Raw genomic sequence first — 17,221 nt, 5'->3', positions numbered from 1 at the left:
CAAAAAATAAAGGGTCCAATGAGAAGCTGTCTGTATCAACCAGCAGGTTAAGGTATATAACTGATTCAACCTCTTTAGGACATCTCACAAAGACAGCACATCTTAGCCACAGCCTATCGCACTAAACGACTTAAAGGGAGGGAGCAAGATGAAACTAGGGCACTGTTATCTGGCCCCTTTTTCCATCCAGAAGCAGAGATCTGTGGATAACAAGCTGCAGTGAGGAATCTGTGGGTTGCCGTTTTGAGTTTTGGAGTAAGACCATAAATCCACAGCAGAAAAATAAAGGGGAAAAGTACACTGCCTGCCTGCGACTTGCTGAGAGTACCTGCTGCCAAAACATGCTGAAGGACAAGAAGACCAAGGTGAAGCTCACCTTCTTGGTTATTATTGTGGGCATCTCTTCCATGCTTGCAGCTGTGGTGACAGATCACTGGGCAGTGCTGAGCCCCAGAGTAGAAAAACTTAACACCACCTGTGAGGCAGCCCACTTTGGGCTTTGGAGGCTCTGCAAGAAGAGCATCTTCATTGTGATGGAAGACCCTCAGGGCAAAGGCTGTGGTCCCATCAGCCTGCCTGGAGGTAAGGGAAAGCATGTAGCAGTCACAGAACCCCGGACCTTATTTTAGGCATCGACTAACGCTACTTGTGCTGCATTTGATTAGGGCAAGTCAGTGAACGTATTAGTAGAGGTAACTGCTAGACAGCCTTTTTGATCTGAGCTGAAAGGGTAATCAGAGAGAAGAGAAAGCCAGGAGGAATGCAATACTCACACTCTTATTCAAGTAAAGCACATACTGAGGCGAGTAATACATACTGAGATAGTTCTATTTACCTCTCACACATGCTTATCACTGAGGTCACTTTCTAGTTCTTGGGTAACTGAAAATTGCATTGTATGGGTTGCAGTATATGAAGGCATGTCAGCACATCTAAAATAGATAAGTTAAATTACAGTGTAGATTGATTTTCTGGAGTAAATAAATGGAGATCACATCTCCTTCTGGGAGTTAGATGTTCTGTGGAAGTATTGTGAAGGCTCAGTTCACGATGATGGATTAATAGCAGAAGAAATCAAAAACTTCTGCTTGGTTGCAACAACATCTACGTAGAAACCTCTCCCTTTATGGTACACTTTTAGACCAAACAGAATTTTTTAAGGGTTTATTAGATGGTCAGCAATTGTGAAACCTGTTCAGTTAAGTTTCAGAATTTTACATAGAACTTTACACAGAATCTTGAAGGGTTTTCCTAGAGGAACAACTCAAAGACTACAGTACTTTAAGGATGCAGTGTTTAACCTTATTTTCTTAGAGTACATACAATATGTTAAATAAGCTTTGGAAAAGAAGCCCAGCAGCTTGACATTACTTTATGTCTACAATGCAGAAACTGTTGATTTTACATAATTTTTATTGAAGCAAAATGGAAGTGGTAACCTCAGTGTTAAAGAAATGGCAGAATAGATGACAGAGTAGACTGATCATTATATCTCTAGGTCTAGGGTGTGAGACAGTTGACAATTTAAGCAGTAATGCATATTCTCTCTTCCTCATCAGAAGATGATAAATAGAGATTGCACACTTCATATATGTCCCACTAGCTGCAGGGTGTAATGGAGCGAGCCCCAGTGCTCAAGTGGGTGTGCTAGAAGGAGCTCCCCATGGCACACCCCAGACATTAAACCATAATGATGGCAGCTGTCTCACAGCAGAGCAGGGAGGGTCACATCTGCTGTCACACTCTGTTCAACCATGAACAAGTCCCCGTGGTTTATTGCCACTGGTCTTGTATTCTTGACTTTTGCTAAAAATAGATATTTTGTACACTTTGCCTATAGATTTATTGAAAAGGGATTGACACATAGATAGATATGCAATGCTAGATAACCGCTTAGTGGTGAGAGTTCTGTTAGAGTTCTGAACAAATGATATTAATATTCAAATGCCAGGATTGAGAGAAAACCATTTCCAGGCCACTGCACTCCTTAGCCTTTAGTGTCTAATCAGTTAATACATGCCAACAGATTGAAAAAAAAGGGGATTATTTTTAACTATATTCACATTATCACGTTTGCGGGGCAAGTCGTGGCCTAATGGTTAGAGAGTCTGACTCATAATCCTATGGTTGCGGGTTAGAGTCACGACTGAGGTGCCCTTGAGCAAGGCACCGAACGCCCCAACTGCTCCCTGGGTGCCACAGCATAAATGGCTGCCCACTGCTCCGGGTGTGTGTTCACGGTGTGTGTGTGTGTTCACTGCTGTGTGTGTGCACTTTGGATGGGTTAAATGCAGAAAACGAATTCTGAGTATGGGTCACTATACTTAGCCGTATGTCACGTCATTACAAGCTTCTTTGCACAATTGTGTTATTTGTGCACTATTTTGTCAATTCTTATTTCTAACACCCATATCCATCTTTATTATGTACAAACATGTCCCTCAAAATGCCCCACATGAACACATAGATACCTAGAGCAATTATTCAGTAGGTTCCTTCCATATTTCGTTGAATCGATCCCCCAAATATTAATTCATATGAAGTCAATCAACAATTTCCTTACGGTTTTACTCAATATGCTGTTGGACATATCTGCTGCTGTCACAGTCCTCTGCTGTAGTTCTGTATGATAGACTGTGTGGGTGATGCCCTGCATTGCTCAACTGGCCAAGGTAGTTTTCATCAAGACTATTCTCTGTTCTGGCAGCTGGGTGGTGGAATGAACTTCCCCCAGATGTCCGAAAAGGCTACGTTCGAAGGCTATATTCAACCCAAAGACCTATTTCTATTAGCACATTTTAAAAAATAAATAAATAAATAAATTGCACTTCTACATTACCTCCCAGCAAAGTTTTAGACTGAGTGAACCAGTATCGGAACAGTATCGAACCAGTATCGTAAGTGGAAATATATTGTCACAAATAATTACTTGTATAACTCTATATGATATAGAAAACTGAGCAATCTATGGTCAAGCCAAGTATAATACGTCGTGTTTGAGGCAATTTCCTTATCTTAAGTGATGATTAACTCAATCATGTGTTTGGCACAGAATCCAAATAAAACTACTGAATGAATGTGAATTCTCCTGCAGTTATAGGTCAATAGCAATAGTGGAGTCTCACGGCTGACAACAGTGGAGACACATCCAGCAGTCCAGGTGTGATCAATTTCACACCAGCTTAGCATCTACATGGCATCAAGAAGGACTTGATTTCGATAGCTTATTTTCTTTCGTTCGAATGAAGGCATGAGTAAACACATTAGCACTTAGTCCATCACTTCCCCCATACTTCACACTTACTCATGCAGATCCATGGCTGCACTCCCAGAGATAACTCCAGTAGTTAGATGTTTGTTTGTGTGTGTATTTAACTGTATCTTAGAGCGAGACAGTGAGTGAGAGGCAATGAGAGCCAGTGAGGAAGCAAGCACTGATCAAAGAAGGCAAGAGATACTATTGATACTCTCCATAAAAAACCCAGCAAAGACGCGTGAAGACGACTTGACTAGACTAAAAGACTATTAAGGGAATGATGGATTGCCTAGTACATGTAGAACACAAATTTCTCTGGAGATTTTGTCAAAAAAATGTGCTGTACGGACTTCTGTGAAAGGTGCTGTGCTGATACGACCCAGATACAAACGCTGTCTTTTTTTTTTTTTGTCTACCGTTAACAATGACCCAGAACCTGATGGTCATTTTATGCGAGAACAAAATAGGACGGCTTTATTTTTTAACCTATTTAATAACAGAGCTGTCTCATACACAGCCAAAGAGCAAAGCACAGATCGCTTACACTCAAAGCGACTGCCGTGCCTAGTGATGTGTGTGTTTACAGTTGTCTCAAGGGGGAGGGAGTTTTAATCAAGAAGTAAAAACCTAATGTGACAGCCACTGCAACCTAGTAATTGACTTCCTCCCTGGGATAAGTGCCTTTATTAACAAACGTGCAAGGTCAATGATATGGTCCGAAACACTTTATTTGGATGCTTGTTTTTCTCATCTGAGCCGAGAGGATCTCACGACTAGGGATGCTTGCTCTAGGCTTCACATATAGCATCATCTGATACTGCTAGCAAACAAATTTGACTAGACAGGGAATGAGGAATGAGGCATCAGAACCGGTGTAAAATACCAGTTGTTAGCAGAAGCGTTTTAGATTGAGACTCAGACTGATGGATTGTGTCTGAAAGATAGTGGAAAGATATTAAGCAAGGTCAGTTGCATGAGGACACAAAAGAGACAGTTGCTTCTGTTTTTAAGGTTACCAATGAAATGCACCCACAAATTTTACATCTATTATCTAAATGGTCCTGCGGTTAGGCCGCCTGGACAAGAGGCATGCAATTAAAATTTGTCAAGCAACTAACATGCCAGAAAGGCAAGTTACCTTTTAATGCTTACCTATGATTATTTTATGGCTATAAATAAGATAATTTGAAAGATATATGTGTTTTTTAAAAAGATGACACTTAAAACAAACCCTTCTTTTAAATTTTTACACAGGGGGAATTAATACTTTGCTATTCATTAATCTTTTTTTTTTCTTCACATTTTTAGATTTTAACTGTGGCTGTGAAGATATGCTCATTCAGCCACAAGAGCATTAGGGAGGTCAGGCACCGATGTTAGTTGAGGAGGTCTGGAGTACAGGCATATGAATTCTTCTCAAAGGTGTTCAGTGGGTTGAGGTCAGTGGTCTGTGCAGGCTGCTTGAGGTCTTCTTCTCCAGCCACGGCAAATCATGTTGTCATGGACTTTGCTTCGTGCAACTGGGCAGTGTCATGCTGGAACATGTTTAAGCTCGAACCCTTTGTTTCACTGAAGGGAAATTGAAACCACACTATGGTGTGATTTGTCAGCTGTTATCAAACATTTGGCCCTACAGTGTACTTTCTCATATTTTCTCATGATAAAGAATCCTAATTTTCTGAAATTCTGCTAATAGATGTGCTCTTGTTGTGTTATTTCAGTCTGTATTTAAAGCTTAACCATTTTTTTTAGTTAACACCCTCTCTTCCCTGACAAAGCTTTAAGATCCACTGAGGGGTGAAAAGCTTGCAAATCCCCAGGAGTAAAGACCTGCTGTAGGAGCAGGTCAAAGAAGGTTAATAAATGACACCCTAAAAGCAGCATGGAAGCCCCTTCCTTTTCTCTCCTCATTGAGCCTTAACTAATGCCATAGATAGGAACAGCCTGTTGCTAGGTAACCTCTTCACAGCATGTTTTTTTATCCCTCTCTCCTCACCCCTGACGGAGATTCTGGGTCCAGAGTAACAAACAGCTCCTCTGTTCTGATTGCCCATCTCTCTCATGCTCATTCTCTGGACAGAGCAGAGTGAGATGTTGCTTTATGAGTTTAATCTAACAGAAACATGTCAGACTCCCTCCACACCTCCATAACAACACTTCTGTGTTTCTCCCATGGGAGTCACAAAATGGAGGCATCATCTCTAGAATGGTGAAGGGGGCAGAATTGTTTTGTGTGTGTGTGTGTGTGGTAATTTGTGTTGCAGGGCTTTGGCCTGTTTTAATAGAAAACTGGGCCGACTGCAGTGTGAAGGTGATATGAGGTCGGAGTCTGATCTTCTGGCTCTGAAACAAGCAGCGGATGTTTCAGAATGGTGGGTGGTGTAGGAGAAGAACGACTCAGTGCCGTTTAGATTCTCCTGAAACGTGAAATTGAAGGTGATAAAAAAACACGCTTCTCGCTTTCCTGAGGTAAAACAGTTTGCCTCTCTGTCTAACACGTGCATGCATAGATAAACGTTTATCTTGGCATGCTGCCTAGAAAATGCATATGCCTTGTGAAAAACAAGCAAACTGATATACCCTTTGTCCACTATATTCACACTCGCAGAATACCTCGTTTGTGACTGAGCGTCCAGTACTGGTCTCAGGAGGAAATGGCAGCTAGGCTCATTGGCAGTGCACGTGCATCGTAATGACAGGCTCCAGCAGCACCTCCAGCCCTCAGCTACAATCACTGTTTTCATCTCTCTTTGCAGTCGAGAACTGCTCCTACTTCAAACACTTTACATCAGGGGAGGAGGCTGAAGTTTTTGAAGTCAAGACTCAAAAAGGTAAGTGGTCTTCTTCAGGGTTGCCGCAGAACAAGGACACTGCCGCATACCAAAGTGGAGGAAACGAAACACACAAGGTTGTACTAATCTAACCATTTTCTTCTTTAATGCTTAAGGAAAGGATTTGAGAAGAAAAGGCTGAATGGCATGAAATGGAAATGTATACCCAGAGATTTTTTAAAAAAAGTGGAGGAGCATAGAGGAAGGTTGAAGCACAAACAAAAATACATCAAATGGCTTCACCACAGGCTGCTTTATAAAGATTTTTGTGTTTCAGAGTGTGTGGGTGCTCAAAAAGCAGGGAGCAACATCTCAAACTGTAGTCATGGTTAAGTTTTCAGGAATGCACCTATGCCTTAATGTTCCACTGGCATATCATTTCATCTTTTATTTTCATATAACACATCATCACAAAGCAGAAATCCACATATATACAGTAGATCTAGATCCATAACTAGCAAACCAGAGGTGATAATGGTGAGGAAATATCTTCTAAAATGACATGAGGATGAAACCTGGTGAGGAACCACATTCAAACAAGAACCCAGAGTTGTCAGAACTCAACTCTAACTTTAAAATCCACCTTTAGTACCAATGTAAAACTTATTAATGTGGATCATATTAATATGCGCAAAGGGAAGATCAATTGAATCTTGAATTTAGTTAATGGTAAGCTGGAGGAACTAAAGGTAGAGTCATGGTGGAGTCATGGTGTCACGTTCTAGGTCCTGTTCCTGTTTGTATTATATTTCTTCAAATCACTGTTGACTTTTTTCCTCTGTAGTAACTATACAGGGGTTCTGTATAGCCTACTTTATTAAACTGATGTCTGCCACATAATCTTTTTTAGTTTATGTAATATAATCAGGAGACGTCAAAATAATACAGGCCTATATCACACAGCATGATCATACAGGATATGTATTTATGTAAAGAACAAGACACTTGTCACATCAGACTACTTACATGCTCACCTCTGATTCAGCTGACTAGTTGGGACCTGTAACGACATCGCATGTTAGTTTTGTGTTTTTATTAATCACATGCTTCATGCCTCTCTCCATCTCCCTGTTAGAAAACACAGCTCAGTTCCCTTTAATACCACATGAATATATCATGTTTTTACACATACTGTGTTGTGTCAGAATAAATTAACACTGGACAACAGGGGCGGTTCTAGCCCTTTTTAAGGTGGCTCCAACCCCCTGTCTGTGATCTCAGCCACCCTAAAACTAAAAGTATAATTTTTACTTTCATAAATAAACAGTTAAAATTACGTTAAAATACAGGACATGTCGTCGATCGGAAAGAAAATTATTTATCAGTTTGATCCATGAGCGATCGTTTTACTTTGCTTTTACACGGTGCGTTGTAGGTAGTCTTTCATAAGTACGTCATCAGCTGTCTGCTTTATTTGAACGGAGAAGCACAGGCACGCGCAGCGTGCACGCGCAGTCAGAGCTGGAGGCGTTTATCTATATTATATAGATTCTATAACGTTAATCGCAAAGACGGCAACCAAAAGCAGTGAAATTTCACTATTCTTATTACCAGAGTTGATAGCACAAACAAAATATTAATGCAAACAATCCATTCAATACTTTAAAAAAAAACATTATTGATTTGGTCTTTGTCTTGTGATTTTTTTTTTTATTAATGACTGCATTGATTGGACACACTGTTCAATTCACTGTTGTAGAGAATGCACACACACATGAACTGATTTGATTCAAGACTGACATCATTACATCATGCATAAAATTTTGGTGTCCACTTTTGCCATTTTAAAAAATACCATAACTTCTGGCTTACCATGTAGTCATATAATATATAAAACTCTTTTTGGTTTAAATTCTCACTGAGGGCTAAAACCCCTAAAGATGAAATCCTAGAACCGCCCCTGCTGGACAATAAAAAAGATGAACTTGGAACGTGTGTCTTGTGGTTTTCCCCACTGGTTGGCTATGTATTGATGCTGTTTTCCATTTCTTATAAAAATAAAAATCCCCTCAAATGCCTTTTTGCCACAAAACAGACCAAAATGTTTTAAATGTAATGATAAAATGTACGATATCTCCAATCCATTAAAAGGTAAAATCATTAGAATAGACATTAGAAAAGCATTAAAAGCTGGAGCTGCCTGCTGTATTCTGATGACAGTTCACTATTCTGTGATTAGTGGTGTTTTGTTATTAAAACTCAGTAAACGTTGATGTGTTGATATGTGTCTTTCTTTCATGGCTGAGAACATTTTCAATTTTAGTAAAAAATTATCTTTTTTTTAAATTGTTGACCACTTTTTTTAATTAGCCCTGAGTCTGACCCCTTTAATCACCCTGCCTGAATAAATCCAGTTGCCTGTAAAACTATAAATACACACACTAAATGAGTGTGTGATGCTCTGAGATGTACTGGAATCTCATCCTGGGTGTAGAATCTTGCTGCTCCCACTGTTGCTACGTCTTTGAGGAGGATAAAGTGGTTAATAATGAAAGAAATAATCAAAATTTCATTATCATTTTATTCTTTTATTATTCTATATACTCTTTTATTTCTGGAAGCAACTCGTTCAGATACAGTACGTTACTCCTTTTTCAGGCAGGATGGGAAAGAATCAGTGCGATCCAACAGCTAAAGGTAAAGCATAGAATGAGGTGTTTATCAGAACAAAACTAGGCTGATCTTGATCTGTCAACACATTAGATGCAAGAAGTGGCTCATTTTCCAGCACTTGCAATTCTCTTCTCAACCTCAGAAACATTAATTGCTGGTTTACAATCCATACTCCTGTAGCTTATTACTAATTAATGACACATTAAAGGAAAGCCAGTCCAGAGAACCAGGCTGCTGATGTTATCTGAGCTGATAACTGAAACCATTCCTGAATAATGGAGCTTTGACTGTGCAGCAAAATCGGTAAGGTTAAAGTGTGGATGGTGAAACTACATGATTAAGATATACAGAATATCACAAGTGTTCAAAATGAGGACCATTAGCATTACTGTGATGGCATGGTTTAATGCAAACTTGTCACTTAAACACTTTCTTTTACTAGATTCTTGGTTAATTTTCCTTTAGGGTAATATTGATTGTGCTACTATTTAACATTTTAGAATACAACATCACTGCTGCTGCCATAGCCATCTTCAGCTTGGCCTTCATGACTCTGGGCAGTCTGTGTCTCCTAGGGGCTTTTGGAAAGAGCAGAGACTACCTACTAAGACCAGCTGGCATGTTCTTCGCCTTTGCAGGTGAGATAGTGCTAACACCTATTACAGTACAAGCTATACTCATTTGGCATAGTTAAGGTTCATGATGAACGGCAGAGCATTGGGTGATTAACTCCAACAACTCAAGAAAATCTTTCATTTCAAATTCAGCCTAGAGGTCAAAAAGACCTTGTAGGTCAATGAACCAATGATTTAATGCAATACAACACTTACTGATCAATATTCTAGAAAGCAAAGAAACCACAGGCTTTTACACTCTTACGTAATATCTGCATGACCTCTTTTCAGGTCTTTGCATAGTCATTTCTGTGGAGGTCATGAGACAGTCTGTCAAACGCATGATCGACAGCGATGAAACCATCTGGATCGAGTACCACTACTCGTGGTCTTTTGCATGCGCCTGCGCTGCCTTCGTCCTCTTGTTATTCAGTGGGATCAGCCTGCTGATCATCTCAATGCCTCAAATGCCACGGAACCCATGGGAGACCTGCATGGATGCTGACCCTGAGACTATGGACTAGCAGAGCGCCTTTACCAGGCAAATCAGGGTTTGGCACACAGTAAGAATGCATGATAAACGAATGAAAGGTGTTGCTAGAAAGTTTTATATTGACTATAATTGTTGGAAACAATGCATTCATGCTTAGAAATGGTTAAGTCTGCTGTTTTAGACAACAAAGTCAGAGTTAGACATTTCATCCATTGTCAAAATTTCCATTTGCTTTTCGGTTTATTTGAATTAGGGGCTTCGTAATTTTTAAATATTCTTTAAGGTTCACTATGTTATGCGAAGTGGAACTAATGATGTACGTATACATTCTGCATTACCCATATAGCCCAGTTCTCTGGGTATTCCTTTAAATAATTTGATGTTTAGGCAAAGGTTTATAATTTAAGATAATTAAGGTTGCTCTTTATTATGAAACCATTTTTGATTAATACATAATGAAGAGCGACAACAATCTACTGCAGAAATTAATCCGAGTAATAAAACAACTCAAGAACATCTGAGATCTTGAGATGTTTAAAACCTTTCAGGAATAATCCAGTTTGTGGCTGTATGGAAACTGGAAACATGCTTTTTAACCAGAACAAATTATAGCCATTTTTTTATACAAATATTTTTTGGAAACAATATGTACACTGTATGTGGGTGCCTGTTCATTACAGTCATATGTGGGCTTTCACCAAACAGCTGCTGCAATGTAAAGCACAGAAATGTTAAAATCTGGGTGTCCAAAGGGGGACAGATGAGACCTCTTCAAAATACAGAGGGGCCAGAAATATATATCTACTTCTCTGGAGACCTTTGGGATTGAGATCGAAAGATGGATTTGAGATAACAGCAGAATTTCAGCTTTCATTTCCAGATATTTTTAGGTATTTAAAACTACTAAACCAAACTAATATTTTTTAATGCTTGGTTACATCATAATTATGTACACTTTAAAAAATTCAGAGGTTTTTATGATTAGTGGTTTACAGCTTCTTTAATCATCCCTTCTCCCACTTAACTTTTTGCACTTTTGTATTGTAGCCAAGACTAAATTTCATTCTGTAAATTAATTTGCAGGTCTAGTCTGTGGCCCTGGACTTTAGTCAACCCTGATTTAGAACGTCTTCGTTAAGAATTAAGATTTTCATTCACTGGAACTAAGGGCCATAAACCTGTTTTTGCATAAAAATGCACTAAGTGAGCACCACAAATACATGCATTTCCAAGGGTTCTGCGGAAGAACCCGAGTCCAGACCACAGCTCCAGTGGAATGAGCCAGACCCTTTTCATCAACATCAGTGCCTTGACCTGACCTGAAAATCTAGTGAAATCCTCGTCTTCTGGAAAGGCTTATCATAACAGCAAAAAAAAAAAATTACATATGGGTATGTTTCGTCAGGTGTCCACATACCTTTGGCAACACAGTGCATATTTTACCAAAAGAAAATTTTTTATTCAGGATTATTTCTAACCTTGACTAGTTTGTCTTTCTAAAGATAATGTTAAGATTCAGTTAAAAGAAACACAGTAGTAAAAATAGTCAATCTGCTTGAATATGTCTAAAACCTTGATAGTTAAGTTCAAGTTCCTGTTACATTGAACAAGTTTTTGGATATTTAACATGGCAGAGCAAAATGCTCCTGCACGATCACATGATTATTCCTGCCAATTTAGTTGGCAGGAATAAACCAGTGATTGTTTCAGCACCAAAGAGCAGTCGAGTGAAGATACGATGGGTCTTGTCTTTAAACGCCAAGTGACTTTTACCTTAACCTAGACTGATGTAGACAAACTTCCTGTTTTCTCTTAAATATTGGCACTAATGAGGTTTTTCACCAAGCAGATTAGGTTTCAAATACTTATCACCCCATGTATATATACACTATATTATGAGCACCACTGTATTAAGTGGCTCGTTCACCAGAAAGGAATAACAAAGGTTGTTTTTCCAGCAGCAAACAATGTCTACACTCAATGGCTGAACAGAGAGCTGAAGTTCTAACCCTGGAAGCAAGTCCGTGACTGCGGGTGCAAAAAAAAACAACAAAATAAAATCTGCATTTTTCTGTTCTCAGCACCACAAAGCTGATTATATCGCTCATTGATGGCTTAAGTCACAACTGACCTGTCAAGGAAACAGAAATGTCTTGATATATATACACAATATACCTTTGTTAGAGCTAAGTAAAAATAGGACATTAATGGATTATAAAGAATGATTTAACTCCTATTCATAATCAGCTGCATTAACGTCATACTGCGAATGTGCTGAAGTGATAGTAAGTTGTTAAGTATGACACAGCATGTGAAAGTTTTCTTTCATAAATGATTTCATTTCATTCCCAAGTTAGTAAATTGTGTTAATATTAGTTGGACAACATTCTGAAATATCTTTTCCATTACAATCTTTATAAAAAGAACTCAAAATGTCTTTTTGTGGTAATGTAAATGAAACACACAGATTTCATCTCTTTTATTTATTTATTCTTATGTACAGTCTGAGAAAAGTTTGTCTACAGCTATACAACTTTTTATAATAATTTTTTTGTCCAAGTCAGTTCACCACTGAGCTGCTGGCACAAGAAAACACACTGATAATGATTAATGAACTCATCATTAAAAAGCCAGCTGGTAAATAAAATCACTTCAACAACTTTACTTCAGATAATAGATACAAAGAGAGCAGACATAATTAGAAGAAAAGAAAGACAGGCAGCGAAGTGGTCAACCAATTTATGGTCTTTTTAAAAATTTTTATTTTTTTTGTCGTTTTTTTGTTTGTGTTTTTCTCTTCAACATTTTGGTATGTATGTATGTGCGTGTGTGTGTGTGTATGTACGTGTTGATTTCTGTTTGTAAAACCACAGATGTCAAACTGTAAAAGAAATGACTAACTAAATTAAGTAAAAAATAATAAAACACAAAAAGCTAACTATTCGAATCAAAATCTGTTTTTTTTTTTTTAGTTTTTTTTTTTTTTTTTTTTTTGTAGATTGTTATTCCATTTTTTTAAATCATTTTCACTCAATAGGGCGTATATAATTCATATATATTTATATATTCACTTACTTAAAATACGAGTAATAGCCATTGCTACTATTGGAACTCCCTATGCTAAGGTCTTGTAACAGAGAGATGGGGTCGCTGTTCTTTTTGGTCTGCTCAGGCAGCGGGCAGCGGGGCTTGGGGGGAGCTCGAAGAGCGCTGGCGTAGGACATGGCAGGGGGTTTGTTGTGGCCTGAGGCTGGCATGGAGCCCACTCCTCCTGGGTCTGGGGGGGTCTGCTTGCTAGGCAGAAGGGCTGGAAACTGTCCATGCTGCTGAAGCGCTGCAAGGCCAGCGGAGTGAGGAGGCTGCTGCACACACTCAGCCTGGGCGAGATCCTCTGCAGCATTCAGCGCCTTAGAAACTGAAAAGGGGATCAGCAAAAAAAAAGTAATGATGTATAATGCAGTTTAGAGTATATATTATATACTACACAAGCAGTGCTGTCCAAACGTCATCTCATGCTCACCAAAACCAGACAGTTTTTTGGAGGAAAAAAAAAAAAAGTAAAAAAGACCAGTCTTTGGAAGCTGTCAAATTCGATCTTTATGTAAAAATAAATGGCCTTTGCTTGAATTTCTATTTAATTAGAAAATTGTTTTAAAGAAAAAGTATGTTATGAATTGCATGCATGTATTCCCAATACACAACACTGTATGAAAGTAATTTTTTTGCCTCTGAATATATAAATATTTTGAAAGCAAGACTGGTTTTGAAAGCTGTGCTACTGATATGTGCTGTTGTGATCAAATTGATACACAATGCTCTGACAGGTGCTCCTTTACCGAGTTAAGCTGTAAATAAATCTGCTAATTTGAAGGGTTCTCCCTAAAGAAACAACATACTTCAGTGTTGCTGTAACTCACCTAAAATATCCCTCTGAGGGACGAGGTGACTCGCTCCATTGCATGGAATGTTGTGGAGTGGAGCGGGGCCTGGGCTGGGCCACAGGTCTGCAGTGGGATATGTGAAACAGCCTGTGGGATCCTGAGACTCCTTACACTGCACCACACTCTCCCCGTATGGCTGAGGAGAGCTGGAGGATATCCGCCTCTGGTACAGGGGCCGTCCGGGCCCTCGCGGTTCATACTGAAAAACAGACGAGGAGAAATTTGGTAATGAATTATTTTTAACCTGAGATGAAAGGAATGCTGCAGAGATTCAAGCTAATCAAAATGTACTACATAACATAAGACAAAAATAAGATAATAGTGAGAAAATAAGATTACACAAACCTAACCAAAACCTGACTACATAAAATTCACTTAGAATGCAAGTTTATAGACAATTGTAGGAGTCAACTTAGAAGTCACACCTCTTCTAGACTGTGCAGGGCATTGTGTGGGGCCTGGAGCTGCTGTTGTTGCTGTTTGTGCTGTTGAAGCTGAAGCTGTGTGAAGGGACCCTGCTGCAGGCCAAATGCCAGCGTCGGGGACTGCTGTGCCCCGGGATGGTGCCAGTGAGCCTCAGGCAGAAGGTACTTGACGGGCACATGCTCAGGGGGTAGAGGAAGGGCGGCCTGGCTGAAGGCCTGTTGCTGGTGAAAAGGGAGATCACGGCTGGTGTCTGGGAAAGGGAAAGGCCCCGATACCGGAGTATGGTTGTGGTTGTTGGAAGTGTTGGAGGTGGATAAAGGGAGGGCAGAGGAGGCAGTGGAAGGTGAGGACAGCTCCCCGGAAAGGTGGGGTTGCTGCACCTGCCGGTACTGTAGCAGGCGTGACTGCGGAGGGGGCATTTCAGCAGCTTCACGTGGCTGATATGGCTCTTGAGGGAGTGACTCACGTGGGAGACCAGAATACCTACAGGAAGGGGTGGAAGAAACAGGCTATGTTAAAATTTCATAACCCGACAACCAAATTCCTAAAAGCAATATTAAAGAGAGAGCAGGGCTTTCTGATGCTACATATATATATACATACATACATACATACATATATATATATATATAAATATATATATATATATATATATATATATATATATATATATATATATATGTATGTATGTATAAAAATATAAATAAATATATATAAATGTAAAGCTTGCTATACAGATCTAAATCTGTATCTAAAATGTAGAGCTTGCTATACAGAACTAAATCTGTGTCTAAAATGTAAAACTTCATTAACTGGTCATTTAAACCAAATAGGACATGCACAAACACACTTTTAGTCCTACTATGATAACCAGTTTTGCACAGAGCTTGGACTGACCTGGGCATGGGTGCTCGGGGCTCGTCCTCAACAGCGGTGCCCATGCCCCAGTTGGGACGGAGCAGCTGCTGGGGGATCCGCATACCTGGCTGACCCAGGTGTGCCAATTGATGTGGCAGGGCGAAAGGAGGTACAGCACCTTGCAGAAAGGGCCCTGGCTCGTTCCACTGACCTAGACGAACCGACTGCTGCTGCGGTTGAGCAGCCAGTGTCTCCATGCCGGAACAGCCTTGACCATCTGAAAAGAAAAAGCATGTTTCAGGTTCAGTGAGGTTGTGTGCTTTTGCAACAGGCATGAAAATTAAAGCCTAATAATTTCCATAAAAAAAGCATGATTTTTTTGAAACACAAGCTAGCTGAAGATGATGCCTGGCAAGGTTCTGAAAACCTGCTGCTCATTAGACTAACAAGCAGATGGACAATCAGATTTTTCAGCAAAATGGTCAGGGATTCCAAAGCCATACATTTGGCAATTCCATTGATTAGGGAAAACAAAATAAATAAATAAATCAACGTTACCATACAAACAGCACAAAGACAATGTAGCTAATAAATCTCATTAATAATTCTCAGGGTGAGAAACCAATTCTGGGATGAAGTGGCGGAGTGCCAGTGGTGAATTTAAACACCTCACAGAGTGCATACGTACCCAGAGAGTCACCAAGCAGCGAGTCGAGACTCTCCTCCCCAAAGCTGTTGAGGCGCATCGGCTGCTGATGGGGCTGGTGTTGGGGAGGCATTCCCCTCACAATGTTCTTCAGCTCATCAGGTACAGTGCCCATCAGGCTCTCTCCTCCGTCAAGGCCGTCCAGCACTGGAGAGTGCAGGGTGCGCTGGGCCAGAGGATGGCCACCGAAAAATGAAGGAGGGAAGGCAGAGGCCTGTGGCTGTTGGGTCTGCACTCGAATGGCAGGTCTGGGAAGACCATAATGTGCCAGGGGGCCAGGAGGGGCATGGGGGGCAAATGCTGGGTGAGGAGGGGGTAATGGGAAGCTGAGTGGTGGGCGCTGGGTAGGAGGGTCTTTACGCAGCAAACGGCTGGGAGGAAACACCAAGCTGGCGTGGGTTTCTGGGCTTTTGTTCTGGACAGACTCAGGCTCTCCCTGGGAAAGAGGACAGCCAATGTAACACAATTTTAACTGGAAGTTAGAAATGACCATGATACCATGGCAACTGCTAGGTTGATTACAGTATGCATGATTGCTGTTTTGCACCCAACAAATTATTCTGTAATGATGGATAGATGGATACCTGTTTCTCCTTCAGCTCAGGAGCTTTCCTTTCAGGTGTCAGCAGCCTGCTATGTTCCACTTTTCCATTAATGTCGATCTTTCCTATAAAGAACACGGTTTATCAGCACATTTACACCACAAACTAGCTCCCTATGAAAAGATAGTTGCATGAGAACTAAATCAACATTTGCTGAAGAATTTGCTAACAAATTAATAAAACAGCTTCTGACCATTGCCAAAAAATATAAAAAGAGAATGGTAGCATTTTTCTATTATATTTTCAGCTTCTGCTGGTTTGCGAACACTGAAAAGCATTCCGGTTTACAAAGAAAGCAAATTTTAAATTATTTATATTCACAAATTTGTAAATCAATTTTCTTCATGAGTGCAAAAGAAAATTTAATTTGAAATATGTTTTATATTAAAAGCAGTAGAAGCTGTAAAAGACACTGCAGCCTAAGCGCTCACCTTTCTGGATATTTGAAATGGCTAAAGGAGTCATGTACTAAAAAGCACTCTGAGACAAACATTTTCGAAGATGCATCATCACACATTCACATCCCGTAGCAGATGCTCATTTACAGTATCAGTACCTGTATCCTTTAAAATAAGAAAACAGATCCTCACAGATTACAGTACCATTGGCAGTAGTTTCCTGCAACAGGTCCTTGTCAGTGGGGGGAAGTTGGCCAATGCCTAGCGGTGATGGCTGGTTCAGACCATAAAGCACTGGTGATGTCCGACTGACGGCAGGCCTCAGATTCAGGTTGTAGGCTGCCATGGCTGCCTGGTGACTCATGATACGAGGGTCCATGGCAAAGCGGTTCTGATAGCCTGGCCATGGCAACTGGAAAATAATGCAACAGAAGAGGATGCAGAGATTGGAGTACATACATACAGAAAAGTGGGTTGTGTAAG

The 17,221-nt window shown here is 40.1% G+C and overlaps 2 protein-coding genes across 3 annotated transcripts in view; one reads left to right on the top strand and one right to left on the bottom strand.

Moving 5' to 3' along the window:
• cacng1b (calcium channel, voltage-dependent, gamma subunit 1b) lies at nucleotides 1-12,710 on the top strand. Of its 2 annotated transcripts, none has more exons than XM_047800612.1 (4): nucleotides 1-582; nucleotides 6,013-6,087; nucleotides 9,276-9,338; nucleotides 9,606-12,710. In XM_047800612.1, exons 1-4 carry the CDS (start codon nucleotides 342-344, stop codon nucleotides 9,836-9,838), a joined length of 612 nt encoding a protein of 203 aa, XP_047656568.1. In that variant the 5' UTR covers nucleotides 1-341; the 3' UTR covers nucleotides 9,839-12,710. The 2 variants fall into 2 exon arrangements, with proteins under 2 accessions (XP_047656568.1, XP_026994855.1); XM_027139054.2 differs by having other exon boundaries at nucleotides 7-582; nucleotides 9,201-9,338.
• The window catches only part of helz (helicase with zinc finger), a 39,005-nt gene continuing 34,055 nt past the window's right edge, over nucleotides 12,272-17,221 (bottom strand). The window contains exons 25-31 of the mRNA XM_027139053.2: nucleotides 16,943-17,150; nucleotides 16,323-16,405; nucleotides 15,721-16,174; nucleotides 15,072-15,309; nucleotides 14,174-14,657; nucleotides 13,725-13,947; nucleotides 12,272-13,222 (exon numbers count right to left, since the gene is read on the bottom strand). Coding sequence (XP_026994854.1) covers nucleotides 12,879-13,222; nucleotides 13,725-13,947; nucleotides 14,174-14,657; nucleotides 15,072-15,309; nucleotides 15,721-16,174; nucleotides 16,323-16,405; nucleotides 16,943-17,150 — 2,034 coding nt within the window. The 3' untranslated portion in view covers nucleotides 12,272-12,878. The remainder of the gene's footprint in view (nucleotides 13,223-13,724; nucleotides 13,948-14,173; nucleotides 14,658-15,071; nucleotides 15,310-15,720; nucleotides 16,175-16,322; nucleotides 16,406-16,942; nucleotides 17,151-17,221) is intronic.

The sequence above is a fragment of the Tachysurus fulvidraco genome, chromosome 15 (assembly GCF_022655615.1).
Source record: "Tachysurus fulvidraco isolate hzauxx_2018 chromosome 15, HZAU_PFXX_2.0, whole genome shotgun sequence".
NCBI lineage: Eukaryota > Metazoa > Chordata > Actinopteri > Siluriformes > Bagridae > Tachysurus > Tachysurus fulvidraco.
This window is presented reverse-complemented; position numbering and strand designations above follow the sequence as displayed.

Coding starts and splice junctions, on each gene's coding strand:
- cacng1b (XM_027139054.2), top strand. CDS start 342: ATGCTGAAGGACAAGAAGACCAAGGTGAAGCTCACCTTCTTGGTTATT. Junction 583..6,012: donor TCCCATCAGCCTGCCTGGAG/GTAAGGGAAAGC, acceptor CTCTCTTTGCAG/TCGAGAACTGCTCCTACTTC. Junction 6,088..9,200: donor TGAAGTCAAGACTCAAAAAG/GTAAGTGGTCTT, acceptor TTAACATTTTAG/AATACAACATCACTGCTGCT.